The 19,195-nt window shown below is 29.2% G+C and overlaps 3 protein-coding genes across 17 annotated transcripts; 1 reads left to right on the forward strand and 2 right to left on the reverse strand.

The window, feature by feature from the left end:
- Positions 1-53: 53 nt before the first annotated feature.
- MED18 (mediator complex subunit 18) lies at positions 54-1,282 on the reverse strand. The gene is made up of 3 exons (XM_047053080.2): positions 1,159-1,282; positions 742-1,022; positions 54-679 (listed from the first exon to the last, which is right to left on the reverse strand). Exons 2-3 carry the CDS (start codon positions 914-916, stop codon positions 183-185), a joined length of 672 nt encoding a protein of 223 aa, XP_046909036.1. The 5' UTR covers positions 917-1,022; positions 1,159-1,282; the 3' UTR covers positions 54-182.
- On the reverse strand, positions 1,033-9,478 carry LOC124490551 (uncharacterized). 4 transcript variants are annotated; one of them, XM_075730146.1, is made up of 16 exons: positions 9,249-9,478; positions 8,332-9,180; positions 8,182-8,264; positions 6,768-8,093; positions 6,300-6,707; positions 6,071-6,217; positions 4,927-5,981; positions 4,728-4,846; positions 4,483-4,656; positions 4,365-4,404; positions 3,542-3,707; positions 3,259-3,470; positions 2,627-2,820; positions 2,287-2,558; positions 2,121-2,223; positions 1,033-2,064 (listed from the first exon to the last, which is right to left on the reverse strand). In XM_075730146.1, exons 13-16 carry the CDS (start codon positions 2,735-2,737, stop codon positions 1,183-1,185), a joined length of 1,368 nt encoding a protein of 455 aa, XP_075586261.1. In that variant the 5' UTR covers positions 2,738-2,820; positions 3,259-3,470; positions 3,542-3,707; positions 4,365-4,404; positions 4,483-4,656; positions 4,728-4,846; positions 4,927-5,981; positions 6,071-6,217; positions 6,300-6,707; positions 6,768-8,093; positions 8,182-8,264; positions 8,332-9,180; positions 9,249-9,478; the 3' UTR covers positions 1,033-1,182. The 4 variants fall into 4 exon arrangements, with proteins under 4 accessions (XP_075586261.1, XP_075586260.1, XP_075586262.1 ...); XM_075730145.1 differs by lacking the exons at positions 6,071-6,217; positions 6,300-6,707; positions 6,768-8,093; ... (1 more) ...; positions 8,332-9,180; positions 9,249-9,478 and having other exon boundaries at positions 4,927-5,184; positions 5,402-5,429; XM_075730147.1 differs by lacking the exons at positions 6,071-6,217; positions 6,300-6,707; positions 6,768-8,093; ... (1 more) ...; positions 8,332-9,180; positions 9,249-9,478 and having other exon boundaries at positions 4,728-4,849; positions 4,927-5,184; positions 5,402-5,429.
- Positions 9,479-9,851: 373 nt separating this feature from the next.
- Positions 9,852-18,961, forward strand: LOC142597518 (uncharacterized). Of its 12 annotated transcripts, XM_075730864.1 has the most exons (5): positions 9,853-10,002; positions 10,074-10,268; positions 10,328-10,852; positions 10,935-11,452; positions 17,383-18,961. In XM_075730864.1, exon 5 carries the CDS (start codon positions 17,529-17,531, stop codon positions 18,744-18,746), a length of 1,218 nt encoding a protein of 405 aa, XP_075586979.1. In that variant the 5' UTR covers positions 9,853-10,002; positions 10,074-10,268; positions 10,328-10,852; positions 10,935-11,452; positions 17,383-17,528; the 3' UTR covers positions 18,747-18,961. The 12 variants fall into 12 exon arrangements, with proteins under 12 accessions (XP_075586989.1, XP_075586979.1, XP_075586980.1 ...); XM_075730874.1 differs by having other exon boundaries at positions 9,852-10,002; positions 10,074-10,852; XM_075730865.1 differs by having other exon boundaries at positions 10,162-10,852.
- The last annotated feature ends 234 nt before the right edge of the window (positions 18,962-19,195 follow it).

Raw genomic sequence — 19,195 nt, forward strand, 5'->3', positions numbered from 1 at the left:
AACCATATCAGGTATGGTCAGGTGTAAATATCCGAATAAATACAGATTCAAAATTTTTGATGAATTTATTTTTGAAAAATTTTTTCAAAATTTAAAATAAAAATTAATAATAATACGAAAATGAATGAAAGAAAAAAAACATAAAAAGATAACCATCCATCGATGATAGTTTACAATCGTAATCATTGATTGATCTTTCGCATATCAATATTTTCCAATGAAACTAATGGCTTTAAAAATTCGGCAAATTGTTTCATTTCATCTGTTATGGCTGTCTGATATGATGGTGCAATAACACTCAATTCTACTAAATGTGAATTAGTTATTTGTTCCAAATTCATTTCTTCAATAGCCATAGCGTTTGGTGTGCTATTATTAGTAGTAGTGGCCATTACACCACTGCCACCATTAATACGAAATATTTTAAATACAAGAATTTTCATTCGACCTTTACGAAACATCCAACCACGTAGAATGAATTCAAATTCCAATTTGAAACCCATTTCAGCCAGAAATTGTGTGACATTTGATGTTGTATTACAATCAATACAGGTACGTGATAATGTTGCACGATTACGATCGGTATCATTATGTCCGAGATAACGTAAATTCCATGGATTAGTTGGACAATCCATTGATCGTCGTACACGTAACATACTTGATGGTCCATTTGGTAGTTCTAATGAGAAAGGAAATTTTAATAATTTTACAATTTCTACTCATCATGAATATACTTATTACTTATAGCAAAAACCATTTCATGATCTTTAAATTTTGGTGGTGGCATATCGGAATTATCGCAGAAACCACGAAGTTTCTGTAATAATGCATCACATGATTCATCTAGAATACTGCCTTGTAGTAGAAATTCATTTTGTGAGAATGTATTTTTACGTTGCTGAAAATTTGATTCCATTTGATTTTTTTTCAAATTATCAAACAAAACAAAAAAATTCACCAAATTGTCATATGAACAGATTGATCACGTGATGATGTTTCGATTTCGTTCAAATAATACGTATCTAAATGAAATTTGAATATTCAGTTTTTTTTAATAATTTAAATTTGAAAAAGACAAAAACAGAAATAATTTATAAAAATATGGAATACTTTTTTCTCTGAAACATAAAATAAAATCCTAATTGTAAATTTTCTGACCTCGTTTTTGTGTTCCTGTTTGTATTAATATAAATCTTTAAATAATAAACACGAGCCAGGTATATCAGAATTTTTGTTATAATTATAATGATGATGATCATTATGATTATTAGTTGGACTAGATAATAATGAATCTGGTGAATAAAGTAGTTTCGTTACTTGTGGCCTTAATGTTTGATTATGATGATGATGATCAATAATTGTATTTGTATCACTTCCCGTATCATCATTTGATGATATAATCGATGATGCACGTGGATTATTATGTACAAACATACGTTCAGATGATTCACTAAAACGTACAGTAGGTAATCGATGATGAAATCTATTTCGATGATTAATAACAGATGCATTAGTAGTAGTAGTATTGGTAGTAGCCATTGATGATCCATTATTATTGATTGTCATTGATGATATTAATGATGAAATTTGTTTTTCAAGTAATTCAATCTTATCGGAAAGTTGATCCAATTTACAATCAACATTATGAATCATTTGTTCCATATTCAAAGTTAAATCTTTACTATTTTTACGTAGATTTGATGATCGTGGTGATGGTGATGATTTTGATCTTGTTATTCTTGCCATCATCGATGATTGATCTGCATCATTATTTTCATCATTATCATCATCATCATCATTTGGATCATTTCCATCGACATCATCACCATTGTCATCTTCATCATTAACAACAGCTAGATTTATTCTATTTGGGTGCCTCTGTTGATGATGATGATGATGATGATTTGATCCAATATTACCATTAATTTGAATATTATCCGATACAATTTGTCCATTTTTCATTGTTGTTCGATCATCATCAACATTATCATTAAATGGTGGTGTCATTTTATGACATAATTCAAATGCTTGTCCAATCGTTCGGACAATATTGATAGCTAATGACTGATAAATAAAAAAAATTGATCACATTCATAAACAAAAATCAATCTTTTCTATACCTGTTTGGCAGCTTTAAATACAAAACAACGAAATATACTTCCTTCACGTGCAATATAGGAAAATATATGCAAATCTAATGAATCATGTGAGACGTAGAATATTCTATATGAATCGAGAGAATAAAATAACCACTATATCATTGATGGTTAAAAAATCTTGACAAACCTATGTATTGGATGATGTGTTATGATCAAATTATTATTGTTGCTGTTGGTTGTCGTGGACGATAATGTCGTGGTGTTAAATATTGATTGCTTTCCACCACCACCACCACCACCGCTATTTGGTAATGCTATTTTTAGACCTTCATCCGATACTGTCATAATAGTTTTACGTTTTTTATCTTTACGTAAACGACAATCTGATCGTATACGACGCATTGCATGAACGATTTCCATACGAGAATTTGGCCGAGGAATTTTTCCGCATCCAACAAGCTAATTATTTTTGTAAAATAAAATTATCATCATTATTTTGAATGTAAAGAATAAAACCTATTTTTTACCTTGACAATAAATGTGATTCCCATACGAAATTCTTCTTCCGTTCTTAGCGGTATTCTTGAATCGAAAAGAGCATCTTCCAATGTTAGATAACGATTTCGTCGTAATCTCATTTTGATTGCAATTTTTTTTTTCACAAACTTTTGTAGAAATTTTTCTCAATGTTAAATTCTAATAATGATGATGATTAACTAAACTGAAAAAAAAACATATTCACTTAGAATTTGTTCAACAACAAAAAAAACAATTAAAGAAAAATCGGTTATCCGTGTTCATCATCATCATCATCATTCGTATTCTTGCTGTTGATGATGCTGCTGCTATTGTCTGACTTTATATTTTTTTTTGAATTTAAAATCTATATGTCTCTGTAGTACGTTTGTTTGTTTGTTTGTTTGGTTGGTTCATATCAACATATCATTCATTCACTGCATTTTAGTCGATTTTTTTTCTTGGCATCACAATAAGCAACAGCAGCAGCAGCAGTGGTATGGTAGTTGAATCATTTTTTTTTTCTTACAGAAAAATCTATCTTGGTCTTGATGATGATGATGATGATGATGATGAATAAAATTTAGGATTTACACACAGAATGTATTGAATAAACTTGAAAAAAAATAAATGAATCCCTCACCATTGTTGTTGTTGATGATGCCGGGTATTTTCATTCGCAAGAATCCACCACAATGAATTTCTTCTAGAACTCGGGCACTATAGAGATCTTTATATTATGCCAAAAATATAGAAATTTTTCCAGAGCATGTTCGGTTGTTCTGTGTTTTACACATATATAATCTGTGTGTGTGTATCTCATCATTATCATATATATATGACGCGTATAAAATGCTAAAGAAAACAAAACAGAAAAAAAAATTCAGTTTTTTTTTCATTTGAATTTCTTGTTTGTCGTCACATACGGGAAATTTTATTTTCGTTTTTTGCTGCTAATTTTGCCTGCTACTGCCGTTGCTGTTGTGTTTTTTTTTCTTCATTCACCCGATGACGATAATGATGATGACGTCAATGATGTTCTAATTTTTTTTCCTTTATTTCAAGAATCGATTTCTATTTGTTTTTCAATTTCTAATTTGGATCATTGGAATTTTTTTTTTTTTTTGGAAGAAAAGAAAAAAAAAGAAAAGAAAGTGGTTATTAGGTTATTGGCCTTGAATAAATGAAAAATCCGAAAAAAAAATTCAATATCAATCGATATAATCGATCAATAATGCTAGTGTATTACAATAATTTTTCGATTGATTGCCTGAAGAAAATAAAAAAAAAGAAGACAAATTATTCATTCACTTGTCTAAATAAATTTTTTTTTTAAACTTCCGCATCGTGATCAATGAGTGAGTGAGTGAATAAAAGAAAAAAAGGGTTAGCCTATACCAATTAATCTACAAAGAATCTTTTGGTCTATTAATTTAGAACAAACAAGAGAGAGAGAGAAATAGAGATCAAATATCAAGATTGGCATTTAGGACAACAAAATTGTTCATACCACCCTTCTAACACTCAGAGATTCATACGAATATGAAATTGAGCAATTAATCTTATCACATTGTGTGGTGTTTTTTTTTTGGCTGTTATTTTCCGGATATCTTTTCTTTTCTGGTCGGATGAAATATAAAATATAACACACAAAGGTGTCCGTTTCGTTGATGCTTGAAAAATTGTTGTTGCTGATCATGACCCTTTTAACATTCAGGTGTCAAATTGTAGAATTTTTTTTTTACTTACAACGAAAAAAAGGAATTGATATCCACGGAAAAAAATCTTTCTGTGTGTTTGAATATAAATTAAATAAACACAAATAGAGTTAGAGAAATAAAAAAAAATCGAAAATCAAACATCAAACCTGAATGAAAAAAGATAAAAAATGTGTGGTTTTCGATCAAAAAAAAGTCATATATTTGTCATTCTCGAAAATATATCATCGTCGTCGTACTGATTTTTTTTTTTTTTTTTTTTTTTTTTTTTTTGGTTTAATACGGAAATCATTTGGTGGTGTGGTTTATCATTGAAATTTGATCTACAAATTGGTTATGAAACAAAATAAAAATTAATGTTTTTTTTTTCGGAAAAATTATAAACCATACAAACCATCAAAATATACTTTCAACAACAATGATCCAACAATGTGTGTTCAAATGTGAATACAGAAACCATTGATGATGGTGATAATCTTTAGTCAAGAATGAAATTTTGGAAAAAAAAGTAATCTGCTTAAAATCAAAAAGAAAAAAAAACAAGAATTCTTATTCATCACCTTGGCCTTTTTTTTATATACTCATTTACTTACTCTGATATGATATGGATATCTAATCGAAAAAAAAGATTCAAATCTTTTCTACATGAATGCACGATTCGTGCACATTCTTTTTCTACTTTGAAAATTCCAAATCTGCAATAGTTTTTGATCAAATCTCTCTCTATGTTTCTTTCTGCAAAACATCATGAAATTTTTCATCATGAACAGGCAAATCTTTCTTTTTTTTTTTTGCTTTTGTTGATGAATATCAATGTGTTTCTTCTTCTTCTTCTTCACACTTTTTGCTGGCTGTTTTGTGCAAAAAAAAAACAAAGAAAGAAAAAGAAACAATGAAAAACAAGAAAAAAAACATTTTTTTCACATGTTCCAGAGAAATAAACAAACGACGACGATGAAAAAAATACGCCCACGAAATTTAGGAAAAATTCGGGTCGAAATTTTTTTTCATTTTCATCTTCTTGATTGTTTGTTTCAAATTTAAATTTTATGAAAAAAAATGCTCAACTTTGATTTTATCCACCACCACCACCACCAAGCATCATTGGTCAATATATTAGTGATATTTAATCGGGGCCAAACGATAGTTTTCTTCTCCAATGAACATTGTTACTAATAATAATAACGACCAGTAACACTAATGATGGTTTAATTCAGGATTTTTTTGATTTTTAATCCAGCTTTTTTTTGAAAAGAAAAATCCATGATGATGATGATCATTATCTTCATTATCATCATCATCATTATCATTATAATCTATGGCAATTAATTAGCACATCATATTCAATTCGTTTATATAATCCAGGATCTTGATTTTATGATCATCTTCATCTTCATTATCATCATGATGATGATGATGATGAAGATTTACAGGTGGAAAAAAAACAGAAAAAAATGATCCATAATCCTTGACCTTGTATTTAAATAGTGGTGGCAATGGATGAAGAGAAAACAAAATTTTCGTTCGTTCGTTCGTTATTTATTTCATGGCTCAATCTTCTTTGTGCTGACGCGTAAATTAAATATTTGTAATGTGGCCAAATTTATGAAACCAGGTAAAGTTTATTAAAAAAAAATGAAAAATCAATCTAGAGCAAAAAAAAATCATAATACAAAGGTGGTGGTCATTTGCGTTACTATAGTGAAGCAAAAAAAATTATGATTCGAACCTACCTACCTACATACACACACGAGGGTGATGAATGTTGAATTTTTTTCGAAATTCAAAATGAAATTGATTTTGAAACGAAAAAAATTCAACTTTGAAGAAATAGTTTTTTTTCCCTTTTTCCCATGTTGATCGTATTTCATCATCATCGAATCTCTATCATTAAAACGAAATACAAAATGAAAATGAAAAAATTCGTCAATGTTTTCCATAAAAAAATAAAGATTTAATTTCCCACCTTTATTAATGAATAAATAATGATGATGATGATAATAACACGGTCTTTGAATTTTGGAATTTGAAACAAATTCATGTCGATCATAGACCACCATTCAATCGACAAAAAAAAATTGAAAATCATCAATAGATTGACAGAAGCTCCTTTGAAGTTTCTTTTTCTCATATTGTCTTCATTGATGATGATGATGATGATGGACACATATTGCCGAAATGATTTTTTTCAATGAATGAAGATTTTCGATCAAATAAAAAAATCATCAATGATGGCCAACGATGATGATGATGAACACATTCATATTTGGATATTATTATTTATATCCATTTTTTATTGAATTTCAAATTGAAATTAGTCTTTCAATCAATCGATCGATGGAATGAAATGATTGTCGGAACAATTGAAAATAAACTGGCAATGAAATTAGCAATTAGAATTGCAAAAAAAAAAATCAAAAAAAATAATAGTTACCTTGTGCGAGTAGCATCACTTCTTTTTTTTCAATCGTTCAATCTAGCAGCAGCAGCAGCAGCAGTCAAAATTTGATCCATTTTCAGGGCTTTTGTTTTGACAAAAAAGCTCCACCATGATGATGATGATGATGATAAAGCAATGATATTTTCATTCATTTCATTTTTCATACATCATCATCACAAGGGAAAGTGTCCATCCATTCATAATCTTTTTTGTTGCTGTTGTTGACTGACGATTTTGATGTTTTTAATGGACAAAAAATAGGATGGACGACGTGTGAACATCACTGAAATTGTTGATTGCGTGTCCGTGCAAGCCGGTACTTTTTGTAATTCGAAATATCATAATGATTCTTTTAATTACAAACACACATTAATTTTTGTTCCGGTTTTCTTCTCTATTCATACGACATGTTTTGTCGAGGCAGTGATTGACGAAGAAAAAATAAATTTTCGTTTTCATTGATCGATCAATTGATTTTGATCACAAATTTTATGGTGAAACATTGTGTTTTTTTCTCATTTTTCAGTTTTCATTTTGTTTCTGTTTGGATAAACATGCATCATTTGGCAATCAGATCTTCATTGTTAATCGATTAAAATTTGAACAAGTTCATTGAACACACGGGATTCAATATTCGTCATTGTTGCAATCTGTTTTTTTTCGTCTTTATGGACGGATTTTTCTATTTGAATCTTTAAGAATCACTCACTATAGACACAAAAGAAAGAAAAACTTGTTGCATTTACATAATCATCATCATCGTCATCAGTATATGCTGTTGTTGTGGTTTGTTCAAAAGGGACAACAATTTTTTTAATGGATCAATGATGTTGTAACCGCTTGGAGAAAAAAAAACCACTTAAGGCAAGGCCACAAAATTTTTTTTTCTTTTTTGTTGTCGATCTACGAATAACAATATGATCCAATAACAAAAAAAAAAATCATTGTGTATCTACCACACGGTCAATAATGATGATTCATCTGCTGACCATCGATATGAGGATTTGATCCAAAAAAAATGACAGGCCCTTGTTGTTGTTAACATTGAAAGAATTGGGGATTGATTGAAACAACAACTTGTTAGTTTGATGATAATAATCATACTAGAGTTCCAACAAATGGATTATAGAGAAAAACAAACAACGAAAACGAAACAGATTTGATCAAATTCATAAAGACCTTCAATCACGAATCTTTTTTTTTGATGCCTTCATTACATATATTGTAATTATAATCATCATCATCGATATCGATTGTTGTTCAATAATGTCCCACAATATTGACAACATAACCTAGGTTCATTGATCACACATTGAATTTCTATGGAAAAAAAGAGAAAAAAAAACAAATTTCATCATTGTATTTAAGTATTTACAATGCCGAAAGGGATAAATTCCCTTTGATAAACCTGTTTATTTATTATTATGATGATGCATTAAATACAGGCTTACAGCCATCTGTAGATATCTGGTATCTTGGTCTAGGAATTTGCTGTAAAAAAAAAAACACAAAAACTGATTATAATCATCATAAACATTAACATTAGGTAGAAGTTTACCTGATAATAATCATAAATCTATTCTTTGAAAATCTCATGAATGGATGGATGGGTATTATCATTAGTAGGTAGTCAAGTGATCATAAAGTCAAGATAAGCCAAATAGACATTATTGGTTCAAGTCATGTTTGATGGTTGTTCATCAATGTGAAGGGAGGGGGTTGATTTGCATATTCATCATTAATGGAATTTTGTTTCTTTCATTTCCAATCGTTCATTCACTTGATTTATCGAATTTTGATGATTGTTCTGTCATGATCATAAATAAATGAATGAAATTTATGAATTTTTTTCTTTGTAGAGTATTTTTTTTGTAGTCAAAAAAAAAACGAAATTCCTGACATTATCATGAATATGTTTAATTGATTGATTGTCAGGAATTATTGTTTTGTTTTTTTTCTCTATCTGTGGTTCTCGTTCTTGCACAATGTAGGAGTTGGTCCATCATCATCATCATCATCATCATCATCATCATCATCATCATCATCATCATAATCATCGTTGTTGGTCTATTTGACCGAAATTGTTTTTTTTTTTTTGCTTTGATCTTGATGTTCTTGATGACCCTCCACACATTGATCATTGATCATCGAACCAACTGTTGTTAGCCTCATTTTTTTTTCTTAATTTCACAAAAAAGGTTGATTTTGAACTTGAGGAATTTTCATCATCATCATCGAATCGTTATTCACAAGACTACACAATCACAGGCAAAAATCTTTCCATCATCATCATCATCATCAACATCGTCCTACGAGAAATTTTCTTCTTCTTCGACCATTGATGATGATTCGAAATGAATCAAGTGCACACACACACACACCATACACTTGATTCAGCAGCAAACAACTTGAAAAGAAATAAGAATTTTAAAAAAATTGAAAAAAAAATTTCTTTGTAGAACAAATATAATTTACCTATTTAGGGTATAGTAGTAATAATAATTAGTCAAATGTTGCTTGTTTTGTGATGTATCGTCGTAGTCGTTGCCTTGGTTGTTGTTGTTGGCCATCATCATTATCATGATGATGATGATCAATGGATTCGGGTAATAATCAAACAACCAACGAACCAGACAAACCAAATGTTGATAGTGATCTTGTTTTTTCTTGTTACGAATATTGATATTGTGGCTTCAAACCAAGCAACAGCAACAAAAAAGATAATTTTCTCCGTCTTCATTTACTGTATCGCAATGTTTTGATTGTTTGCATTTTGCCAAACAAAAAAAAAAACAATAATAATCAGAGTAATTGGATGATATACTAATTCATTGTTGAAATGAAATTAAAAAAAAACTCAAAAATCTAGGTCGATGATGATGATGATAGAAATGAACATAGTCACGAATGTTCGGGAATCAACGAATGAACAAAATAAAAAATTCGAGTGTTCCGGCTATTTTCAATGTGTTCGATTCGATTCTATTTCGACATTAATTAATTGATGATTGTTTCATTCGATTTTGTTTTTTCATATGTTGTCGTCGTTAATTCAACCAAATCAATCTATATAGATAGAAATCTCCTATGATCGATGAATGATTGATTAACTATTTTGATTGTTTTAATTGATCATGGATGTCAATTTTGTCGATGGAGAAAAAAATTCTTAACCAATAAACAAAAAAAAAAAATGAAAATTTTGAAGGTCAAAAACTCTTTTTTTCAGGTTTGTTTTTTGATTTTTTTTCCAATTACCTTGATTGATTGATTCGAATCCATTTCACTAATCAATTTTAGCTTCAAGCTTCAATATTTTCCATTACCGTTGCTTTTTTTTTGAATATCATCACTCTAAATTGCTTTGTTTCTATTTTCTCCCATGAAGATTCCGTTTTTATTTATGGATTTTTTTTTTTGGTTTTCATTCATTCATGGCTTCACCAAATTAAATTGGATTCACTTGAATTTCACTATGTCAATCATCATCATTAAGTATCAACGAAAAAAAAACATTGTCAATCATTCTAATGATTATATACCTTGAATTTCAGTATCAAATTAAAATGATGGGTGATAATGATTGGCAATAAAATCACCTTTTCATTTGTGTATGTCATAAATCTAGTGCCAAAATCAAAATCAAGAAAAAAAAAGAAAAAATTTACTTTTTGGTTAATACAAAACAACAACAACAAGAAGAACACAAGCCGGCTTTTAATTGATATTGTATAAACACCTCTGTGTGTGATTTCAACAAAATTTATTGTTTTGCTTGCCTGAATTTCATTCACATTCATTCATTCATCCATTCAATCAATCAATGTTTATACAAGGTAATGAAACGAAACGAAAAAACAAATTGGCCATAACTGAAAAACAACAATGACAACAGCTGACAGTAGCTTGAAACAATATAACGATAATGAACAAGATGAATAAAATAAAAACAACAACAACAACAACAACGAAATCAACATTATTTGTTTGTTTGTTTGTTTTTTTTTTTGGTATATTCGAACAACAACAACAATAAGACAAGAAAAAGAAGAACTTGTTATTCAACGCAGGCAATAATGGTAACAAAATTTAATTTTTATTTCTTTTTTTTCACCCCAAAAAAAATCAGAATAATCAGATGACCTTTTTTTCCCATTATAGGTAAATGAAATGAACTTACAATGTTTTCAAGTCACCAATAGATTCGAATGTATGGTATTTTGGTACTTTGCTTGCCGGAAATGGGATATTGTTTTGTTTTTTGTTTCGTCATCTATTGTAAAGTCAATTTAAACAGAAATTCTTCGAAAAGAAAAATTATCCCAAATCTTTTCATCATCATTATCATTTTCTCATTGAAGATACACTCACACATGCACATCAAATCATGTCAGCAAACAAACAACAAACAACAACCTCCATAATTATCGTATTATATCGGACAACAACAAGTTGCTTGTGTATATTATACGATCCAAGTGCCGGTTTTTATTAATTGAACAATTACGTATCATCATCATCTCAATTATCTTTGTAGAAATTACTGAAAAAGATTTGTTTGTGTTATATTTGATATGCATACAAATTGTCATCATCTAAAATTGCCGTAATAATTCAACAAATGAATTATTGTGATGATGATGATGATACATTCGGTTTTTGTTTGGGTCTTGTCTTTGGTAAGTTTCTTTTAATTTTTTTTTCTTATTCCGATTGTGTGTGTGTGTGAAATTTTTAGATTTGGTTTGTTTTGTTTTTGCCGAATTTTGATGATAATTTTGGAATATTTTCAGTCATCTAGCAAATTTAGCCATATCAGTAGTGCACATGTGTTACAATCGTTGACAATTTTTTTTTGTCGCGCCTCATTTATGACTGATTTGGTCCATTTCATCTCCATCCAATTTTTGTTTTTTTTTTTGGACCAATGGTCTTTTATTTTGGCGGGTTTTTTCCAATGTCGCGACTGGTTAAAAAATTTTCAAATGCCATATGAATGGATCGATCCAAACCACCACCATCTATATAACCAGGACAGATGTTGATTGCTTTTTTGTTTGGTTGATCCATCAAATCAGATAATATGGAATATTGACACGTGCCATTAAAATGGCAGCTGTGTGTGTCGCGTATCAGATAATGTTCAAAGCAAACAATTTTTTTTTCGTTTTGAATTCATGATTATATAGACAAGGTAAAAGGTAAAAGGTCGATTAGTGAACAATTGAACAAAAAAAAACTGGTCAAATGATAGTAGCATAGTATAACTGTTAGTGTGTGGTTGAGATTTATCTTCATATAACAATAATTATGCTACTACAATTAATTTGAGGTGTCACTACTACTACTACTACTACTATCACTTGTTGCATGTCGATAACATTGAATAAAAAGAGAGAAAGAGATGAAAACATTCATTTTTTTTTTGGTTGATTTCATTTCAATTCAAATATTCATACTGATCGTACATGTGTTTACAAGTCGATGTATCGTAATGGAAAAAATTTTTTCATGAATCAAAAGAAAAAAAAATTTCTGATAAACAAACCGGACAAATTTTAATGTTTATAAACATTTCGATAATTGCTAACAATATTCATTCGAAACCACATCAAAATAACAACAACAACAACAACACTGTGTGCCGTGTGTATGTTTTGGTGTTTCCGGTGCAATCAAAAATTTCATTGATCAAAAATCGATTGATCGATTAAATTGAAATATTTCAAAAGAAAAAAAAAATTCTTGTTGCTTTGTTTTTTGGTGAAATCATTTTTTGTCTTTTGGTTTTTTCCACCATGTGAAACTCTATATATATATAATTTTACAATCATTCACCATCCAATGATATATATTTATTTAAAACAATCAAGTCAAGCTTGAATAATCATCATCATCATCATCAACATTAACATCAATATCTCTCTTGTTTGAAACTTAAAAAAAAGTGAAACAAAAATATATCTGAAACTCATTTCCTCATTGTTTATTAGTATTGTATATGTTTGCTTGGTTGTTATCAATCAGATTATTTATCTGATCATTATTGTTGTTGATAATAATAATAATTGTTATAGTTATTAAGTCTACAAATGATGATTTAGACTTATTTCACCCATCTTCATATCATACTACTACTGATACTGCTACTACTACTAAATAAGAAGATTGAAAATGATGAAAATTTAAAGTCATTTTTTACCAGTTATTTTGATTCATCAGAAAAAACGAAAATTTGTTTTTTTTTCTAAAAAAAACGGGAACTGGATGTTGTTGTTTTTTTTGTCGGTACAAATTGATTCAACCACGGTTTCATTTTCGTGTGTTTTTTTTTTGTTGTTGTTTTTGAAGAAAAAAAATTTTTTTTTTTTTCGTGCATTTTTTATACTCGCACCGTGTATGTGTAAATTATTTATTTCAGATTTGTTTCATGGATTTATGAATTACCAGCATTTTTTTTTATTTCTTATCTCGTTTTTTTCCCACATCTCTAATACTAATCAATCAATCAATAAATAAGTAAATCGTGTGTGTGTGTGTGTGTATGTTTGTAAAGCGAAAAAAATGTAAGTTTTTAAAACTTGACTTTTTTCTTTTCTTTTTTTTCACAGAAAATTCAATATGAAAATAGCAACAAATGTTCTTGAAGGGTGATTTAGCTAACAAGACATTATCATCATCATCCAGACAACAACAACAACAATGATCCAAAATCTTTTGAATCTGTTGTACGTTGCAGCTGTGTATATTTTTCGGCTAATAATCTAATGCTCTATATTTGGTGGTGGTGGTGGTGTGGTGGTGGATTATTTACAAATTGATGATGATGATGTGAATTTGAATTGAAAATGTCATAATGAAAATTTGTGAAGCAAAAAAAAAAATGCTCTGTATTTGTCTGTGTCTGTGTGAGATATAATATATGGCCTTGTTCTTGTTGTCGTCGTCGTCGTTGTTTGTATGTCACATACAAAAACATCTGGACTGATTTTTTTTTTTTTTTTTTTTTTTTTTGGTAAAGTTTTGGATTTTTCATTTCGTTTTTTTTATTACAGGGTTTCTTGTTGTTGTTTTTGCTTCAATGTTTAGTTTTTTTTTCACATTTGAACACGTGTGTGTTTAGTATTTGTGTTTAATGGTCGATGATGGTGGTGTGACCACCACTTTTGACAGTTTTTTTTCCTGTTGTTGTTGTTGTTGTTGTTGTTGAGCTATAAATTGAAATTCTGTTTTTGTTGATTATGATCGACCACTTGTTGCTCAAATACTTTTGAAATTTTTTTTTATTTTATTTCTTATCGATGATTTAGGAATCTTCTTCTTCATAATCATTCATTATTATTATTGCACATTCCTTTTTCTTTTCGCTTTTTTTTCCTTTGAACAAGAAAAAAAAACCATTTGTTGAATGTTTTCTCATTTTTGTTTTCTAGAGTTATTTCTTATTTATTCTGAATACTGTAATTACTTTATTTTTTTTGTTTGTTTGTTTGTTTGACATTTTTTTTTTTTTGAGTAGATCAAAATCTCTTTCTAATCTCTGCTCATTCATCATTTGTGGCATTTTTTTTTAAATATGTTTACGAATCATCAGACAAATAGACAAACAAACAAAAAATGCCGAAAATTTTAAATTCCATAAAATTGGTAATTCTATATCTAATGAATGAATGAATGATTGATTGATTTTGTTTATTTAGTTTCAAATTCCATACATTCCTATATCAATCAAGAGAGAATCCTTGACTTGATTTTTTCTTTACATTTATCTCTCTCTCTTTTCACTTTTTGATTTCATTTGATTATTTCATGTGACCAAAGGCGTTGGCTTTGAAAAAAAAACGAAAATATTTTTTATTTTCATGTCCATACAAAAAACAACAAGCAATATAACTGACGATGATGATAATGATGATTCTTGACCTTTTATGTTCATCACACACAAGTTCATTATTTTTTTCATTCAGCAACAACAAAAACAGCTTCAATTTCATTCCAAAAAAAAAATCGATTTCATCAACTTGGGGAATTTTTTTTTTGTTTGAAAAATTAAAAATTCCTGATACTTTACTGGTGTGTGTGTGTGTGTTTGTGTGTAGAGTACACCTTTTTCCATTAACCTTGCTGTTTTTATTGTTATACGAACTCCAACTGTTTGTGTATGTTTGACTTTTGATCTGTACCTGTTTTTTTTTTTCATTCTTTTGAAACTGAATGAATGATGAAAGATCACTTTTCATGAAAATGAATGATCACTGGTCAATTATAAAATAGTTAATCGAAAAATTTCTTTTTTTGACTGAAAATATGATGCTTCTACCTGTGGATAGATAGATAGATTGTGGTGGTGGTGGTGGTGGTGGTTGTTGGTAATCGGACCAACTAAAATATGTGAAAGTGTGTGTGTCTGTCTCTGTCTTTCTATTGTTTAGTTGGTTAAGACAACGACTAATTTTCTTCTTTACCTTGATCCGGTTCGGTTTCTGTATGTGTGTGTGTGTGTGAAAATTTCAATTTCGTTAAATTTTTTTTTCTGTTTAGTTTTCAAGGTCGATCTGAACAAAAAAAAGGTTACCTGTATCTTTCTGTATGTGTGTGTGTGTGTTTTGTTTTCATCATCATTATCATGTCTGGTTTTTTCCTATCCCTAGGCAGATGATGATAATTGGTTAGTTTTGAATTTCGTTGAAATTTTTTTTTCGTTTGTTTTGATTCCATCTAAAAAAAATGATTCAATTAAATGAAATAGAATCGTTTTGAATGATTGAATGACTGAATCCATTCAGCCCATTTTTTTTAATTCAAATTTTTGATGATAATGATTGGATAATTGGCCTTGTCTTTTTTTCACAACAGTTGCCAAATAATGACGATCATTATTATCATGAAGATTCGTTGATGATGATGATGATGATTACACACTAGAGTGTGTCTGATATATTTATATAAATGTTGTTGTTGTTGAGTAACCAGTTGAATTTTTTACGCCAACACACACACACAGACAGATGAGAATCGAGTAGATTTTTTTTTGTTGCCCATTTTTTTCGAATATAAGACATCAACCTTGGTTATTAAAAAAAAAACAAAGAGTTCTGGTTGTTGTTGTCGATGTTTTTTTGTTGTCCTTGGTGGTAGATGTCTGGGTGTTTTTTTCTTTGAAATTTACGAAAAATCCGTTAGGAAAATTTTTTTTTTTGTGGTTGGATGAATGGATAGAAATCACATTAAATGCAATGAACTTCAATAATGATGAATGATGAGTCATTCCATCAAGTGTTTGTGTGTGTGTGCGTGTGTAAATAGTTGTCTTTATAATAATGTAACTATTTATTTATACCACCTGTTGATAATATATTTATCTAAATGAATTTATCGTGATCAATACATTTTGATCAAAAAAAAAAAAAAAAAAAAAAAATAGAAAAATTTTCATCTGGTATGTGTATTGGTAGGGTATTTTTTTTTTTAATTCATACATCTATCAATCAATCCTCACTCAAGATTGATGCTAGCCAGCCAGCCAGCCAGCTTTTTATTTGCTGGAAGCCACTTAAATCAAAAAAAAAAAAAAAAAAAATACAAGAATATATACGATTGAAATGAAATGAATTCTTTATTATTATTTGTATCACATATGACCTTTATGCTTTAACATGCACACAAACTTAAATCTCTTTTTATATATATTTTATTTATTTGATTGGTGGATGTATGTATACAATAACCTTTGAACTTTGCTCATTTTATTTTATTTTTTTTTTTTGATTATGAAGGAGAAGAAAAAAATTGTTATCATATCAAAGTCTGTATGTGTGTGTCTGTGTGTGTGTGTGTGTGTGTGTGTGTGTGTGTGTGTGTGTGTGAACATGAATAATCAAAAATCAAAACGAAAAAAAAACATCAAGTCGGCTATAACAGAAAAAAAAATTCTTCATCATCAAATCGCTCTTTCAATCTTTATCAAAGCCATTTTTGGTCATATTATCATTATCAACGACAACAACAACAACAACTATAAAACATGAACGAAAACATCATCATCGTTTTTGTTTGGCCACCATCACCACCACCACCACTACAACAAAAAATAAATAAGACCAGAGGTCAATCTCTCAATGATGATGATTATCAGAGTGAGAGTGAACATCCGAAATACAATTCTCTTGTTGATCATTTTTTTTTATAACCACTTATTTCATTTCCACTTTCGTTTTTTTTTCTTTGATGAAAATTTGAATTTTATGAATGTGCCAGATTATAGTTATGCTATTTATCCGTTTTTTTTTCACTGTATCATCATCAATTGTGGTTGAATGATTTTACTTGATATACGTAATGATGATTCTTGCATTTTTTCCATCTCTTCATCTCTCTCATTAATTTTATGTGATGCCAATTAATATTTGCATGTCACACACACACACACACATCTGTCAGGCTATTCATGCCACTGGATTTGTGTTTTTTTTTGTGGGGGACGAGTGTTATTTTTCATTTAGATTCTGGATAATAATGTTGTCGGTTTCCAATGACAACCATTGTTTTTATTTGTTTGTTTTCACTGCCGCCTTACTAAAAGTCCGTTTTCTCTTTTTTTTTCTCACAGACACATCACATCACATCACATCAACGAAATAAAGCGCCAGAGAATTGTTGATCGTGGGAATGTTTTCTTCTTTTTTTTCAATCATCATCATCAATCATTGAAATTCGGGAAAAATTTTTGATAAATAACCGATTCGATTAAACTGAATGTTCAAAATGAAACCACCACGTTTACCTGGTACGGAAAAATTTCGTTTTTGTGATAAAAAATTTTTCATTCAACAACAGCATCAACAACAACAACAACCAACAAATTATCATCTTCATGATGATTGTAATTCTAGAGATTCTGTGATTCTATTTTCATCTAAAACTACTTGTTGTTGTGGTGGTAGCAGTGGAAATGGCGATCTTTTATCATCAAATCATTCATTACATTCATCTGATTCATTATCATTATCGACATCATCATCAGAATCATCATCATTATCAACATCATCAGCGGTCATTGGTGTTGAAATAGCTCCTAAAAGTGAATGCGAAGAACATCAACAACAACAACAACAATTGGATGAATTATTTCAACAGATTGTGAATTTTGATAATGATAATGGCGCCTGTATTTATCACCCACACCATATTTATGATAACCATTATAATCGATCGACAGCTACATCGACAACAATAACGACAAAACGTAAACCAAATATACCGATAACAAGTCGTATGACCAGTCGTTTATTGATTAATAATTTAACCACTTATCAATTGTCCGATGATGATCATGAAGAAAATGATGATAATTTTTCATCATCATCATCGGTCAATGATCATCAACAACAAGAATCTCCTAACACAAACAAGTTATCATCATCATCATCATCATTGAACAACCGGTCTCAAGTGGTCAATATTATTGAATCATTGACTTGTCCATTATCATCATCATCATCAAATCGATCTCCATCACCATCAAATAATAGTGTTGATAGTGGTAGCGAAAGTATTCATTGCATTTATGATAATAACAATGGTCAACATTTATGTCATTCAACAACAGCAACAACAAGACAAACAACAACAACAACAAATCGATCGATATTACCACAAGCACCTAGTCATACGTCTTTGATGAGTAATGAATCTTCAAGTTCAATTTCATTTCTATCAACTGGTAGTAATAATTGTAATTGCTGTATGACACAAATAATGATGACAGAAACAGAAGAAGAATCATCTTGTGAATCTGAAGAAGAATCATCATTAAGATCAACATCATGTTCACCAATGATTATTGCTATAGGTAAACAATGGACAAAAATCAATAAAAACAACGATGATGGCGGTGGTCTTCCTCATCATCATCATCAAACGAAACGATTCTCGACAATATCAAATTTATCATGGGAAAAAGAAACTGGATAAAGATACGCGATTTACTCCATCATTATAATTATCATCATCGATTAAAGATTCTTTATTTTGTAAATTTTTATATAATTTCATTTTGTATATTTCAATTTTCATCATTTTTATATTTACACAAATTTTTGTTTACACTTATATATCAGATTAAAAATTGAAAATTGATGATATTGTGGACATTTTGAATGAATAAAATCCATGTTTTTTTGTCTTGATTTTTTGATCAATTTTTTTTTCATTAATTTCAAAGTTATTATCCAGGATTTAATCCGGAAAATAACAAAGATCTAAATGTTCACTAATGTTCCAATCATGGACAGTAAATGAAACATCCAAAAACAAGACAAGATTTGATTCAACTTTCTTGTCGTTGTTGTGATTAAATAATGTTATTAATCAAAACGAAAAAAAACCTATGATTGAAATGTCAGAATAGAAATTGATTTTGA

This window comes from Dermatophagoides farinae, chromosome 4 (assembly GCF_024713945.1).
Source record: "Dermatophagoides farinae isolate YC_2012a chromosome 4, ASM2471394v1, whole genome shotgun sequence".
NCBI classification, from domain to species: domain Eukaryota; kingdom Metazoa; phylum Arthropoda; class Arachnida; order Sarcoptiformes; family Pyroglyphidae; genus Dermatophagoides; species Dermatophagoides farinae.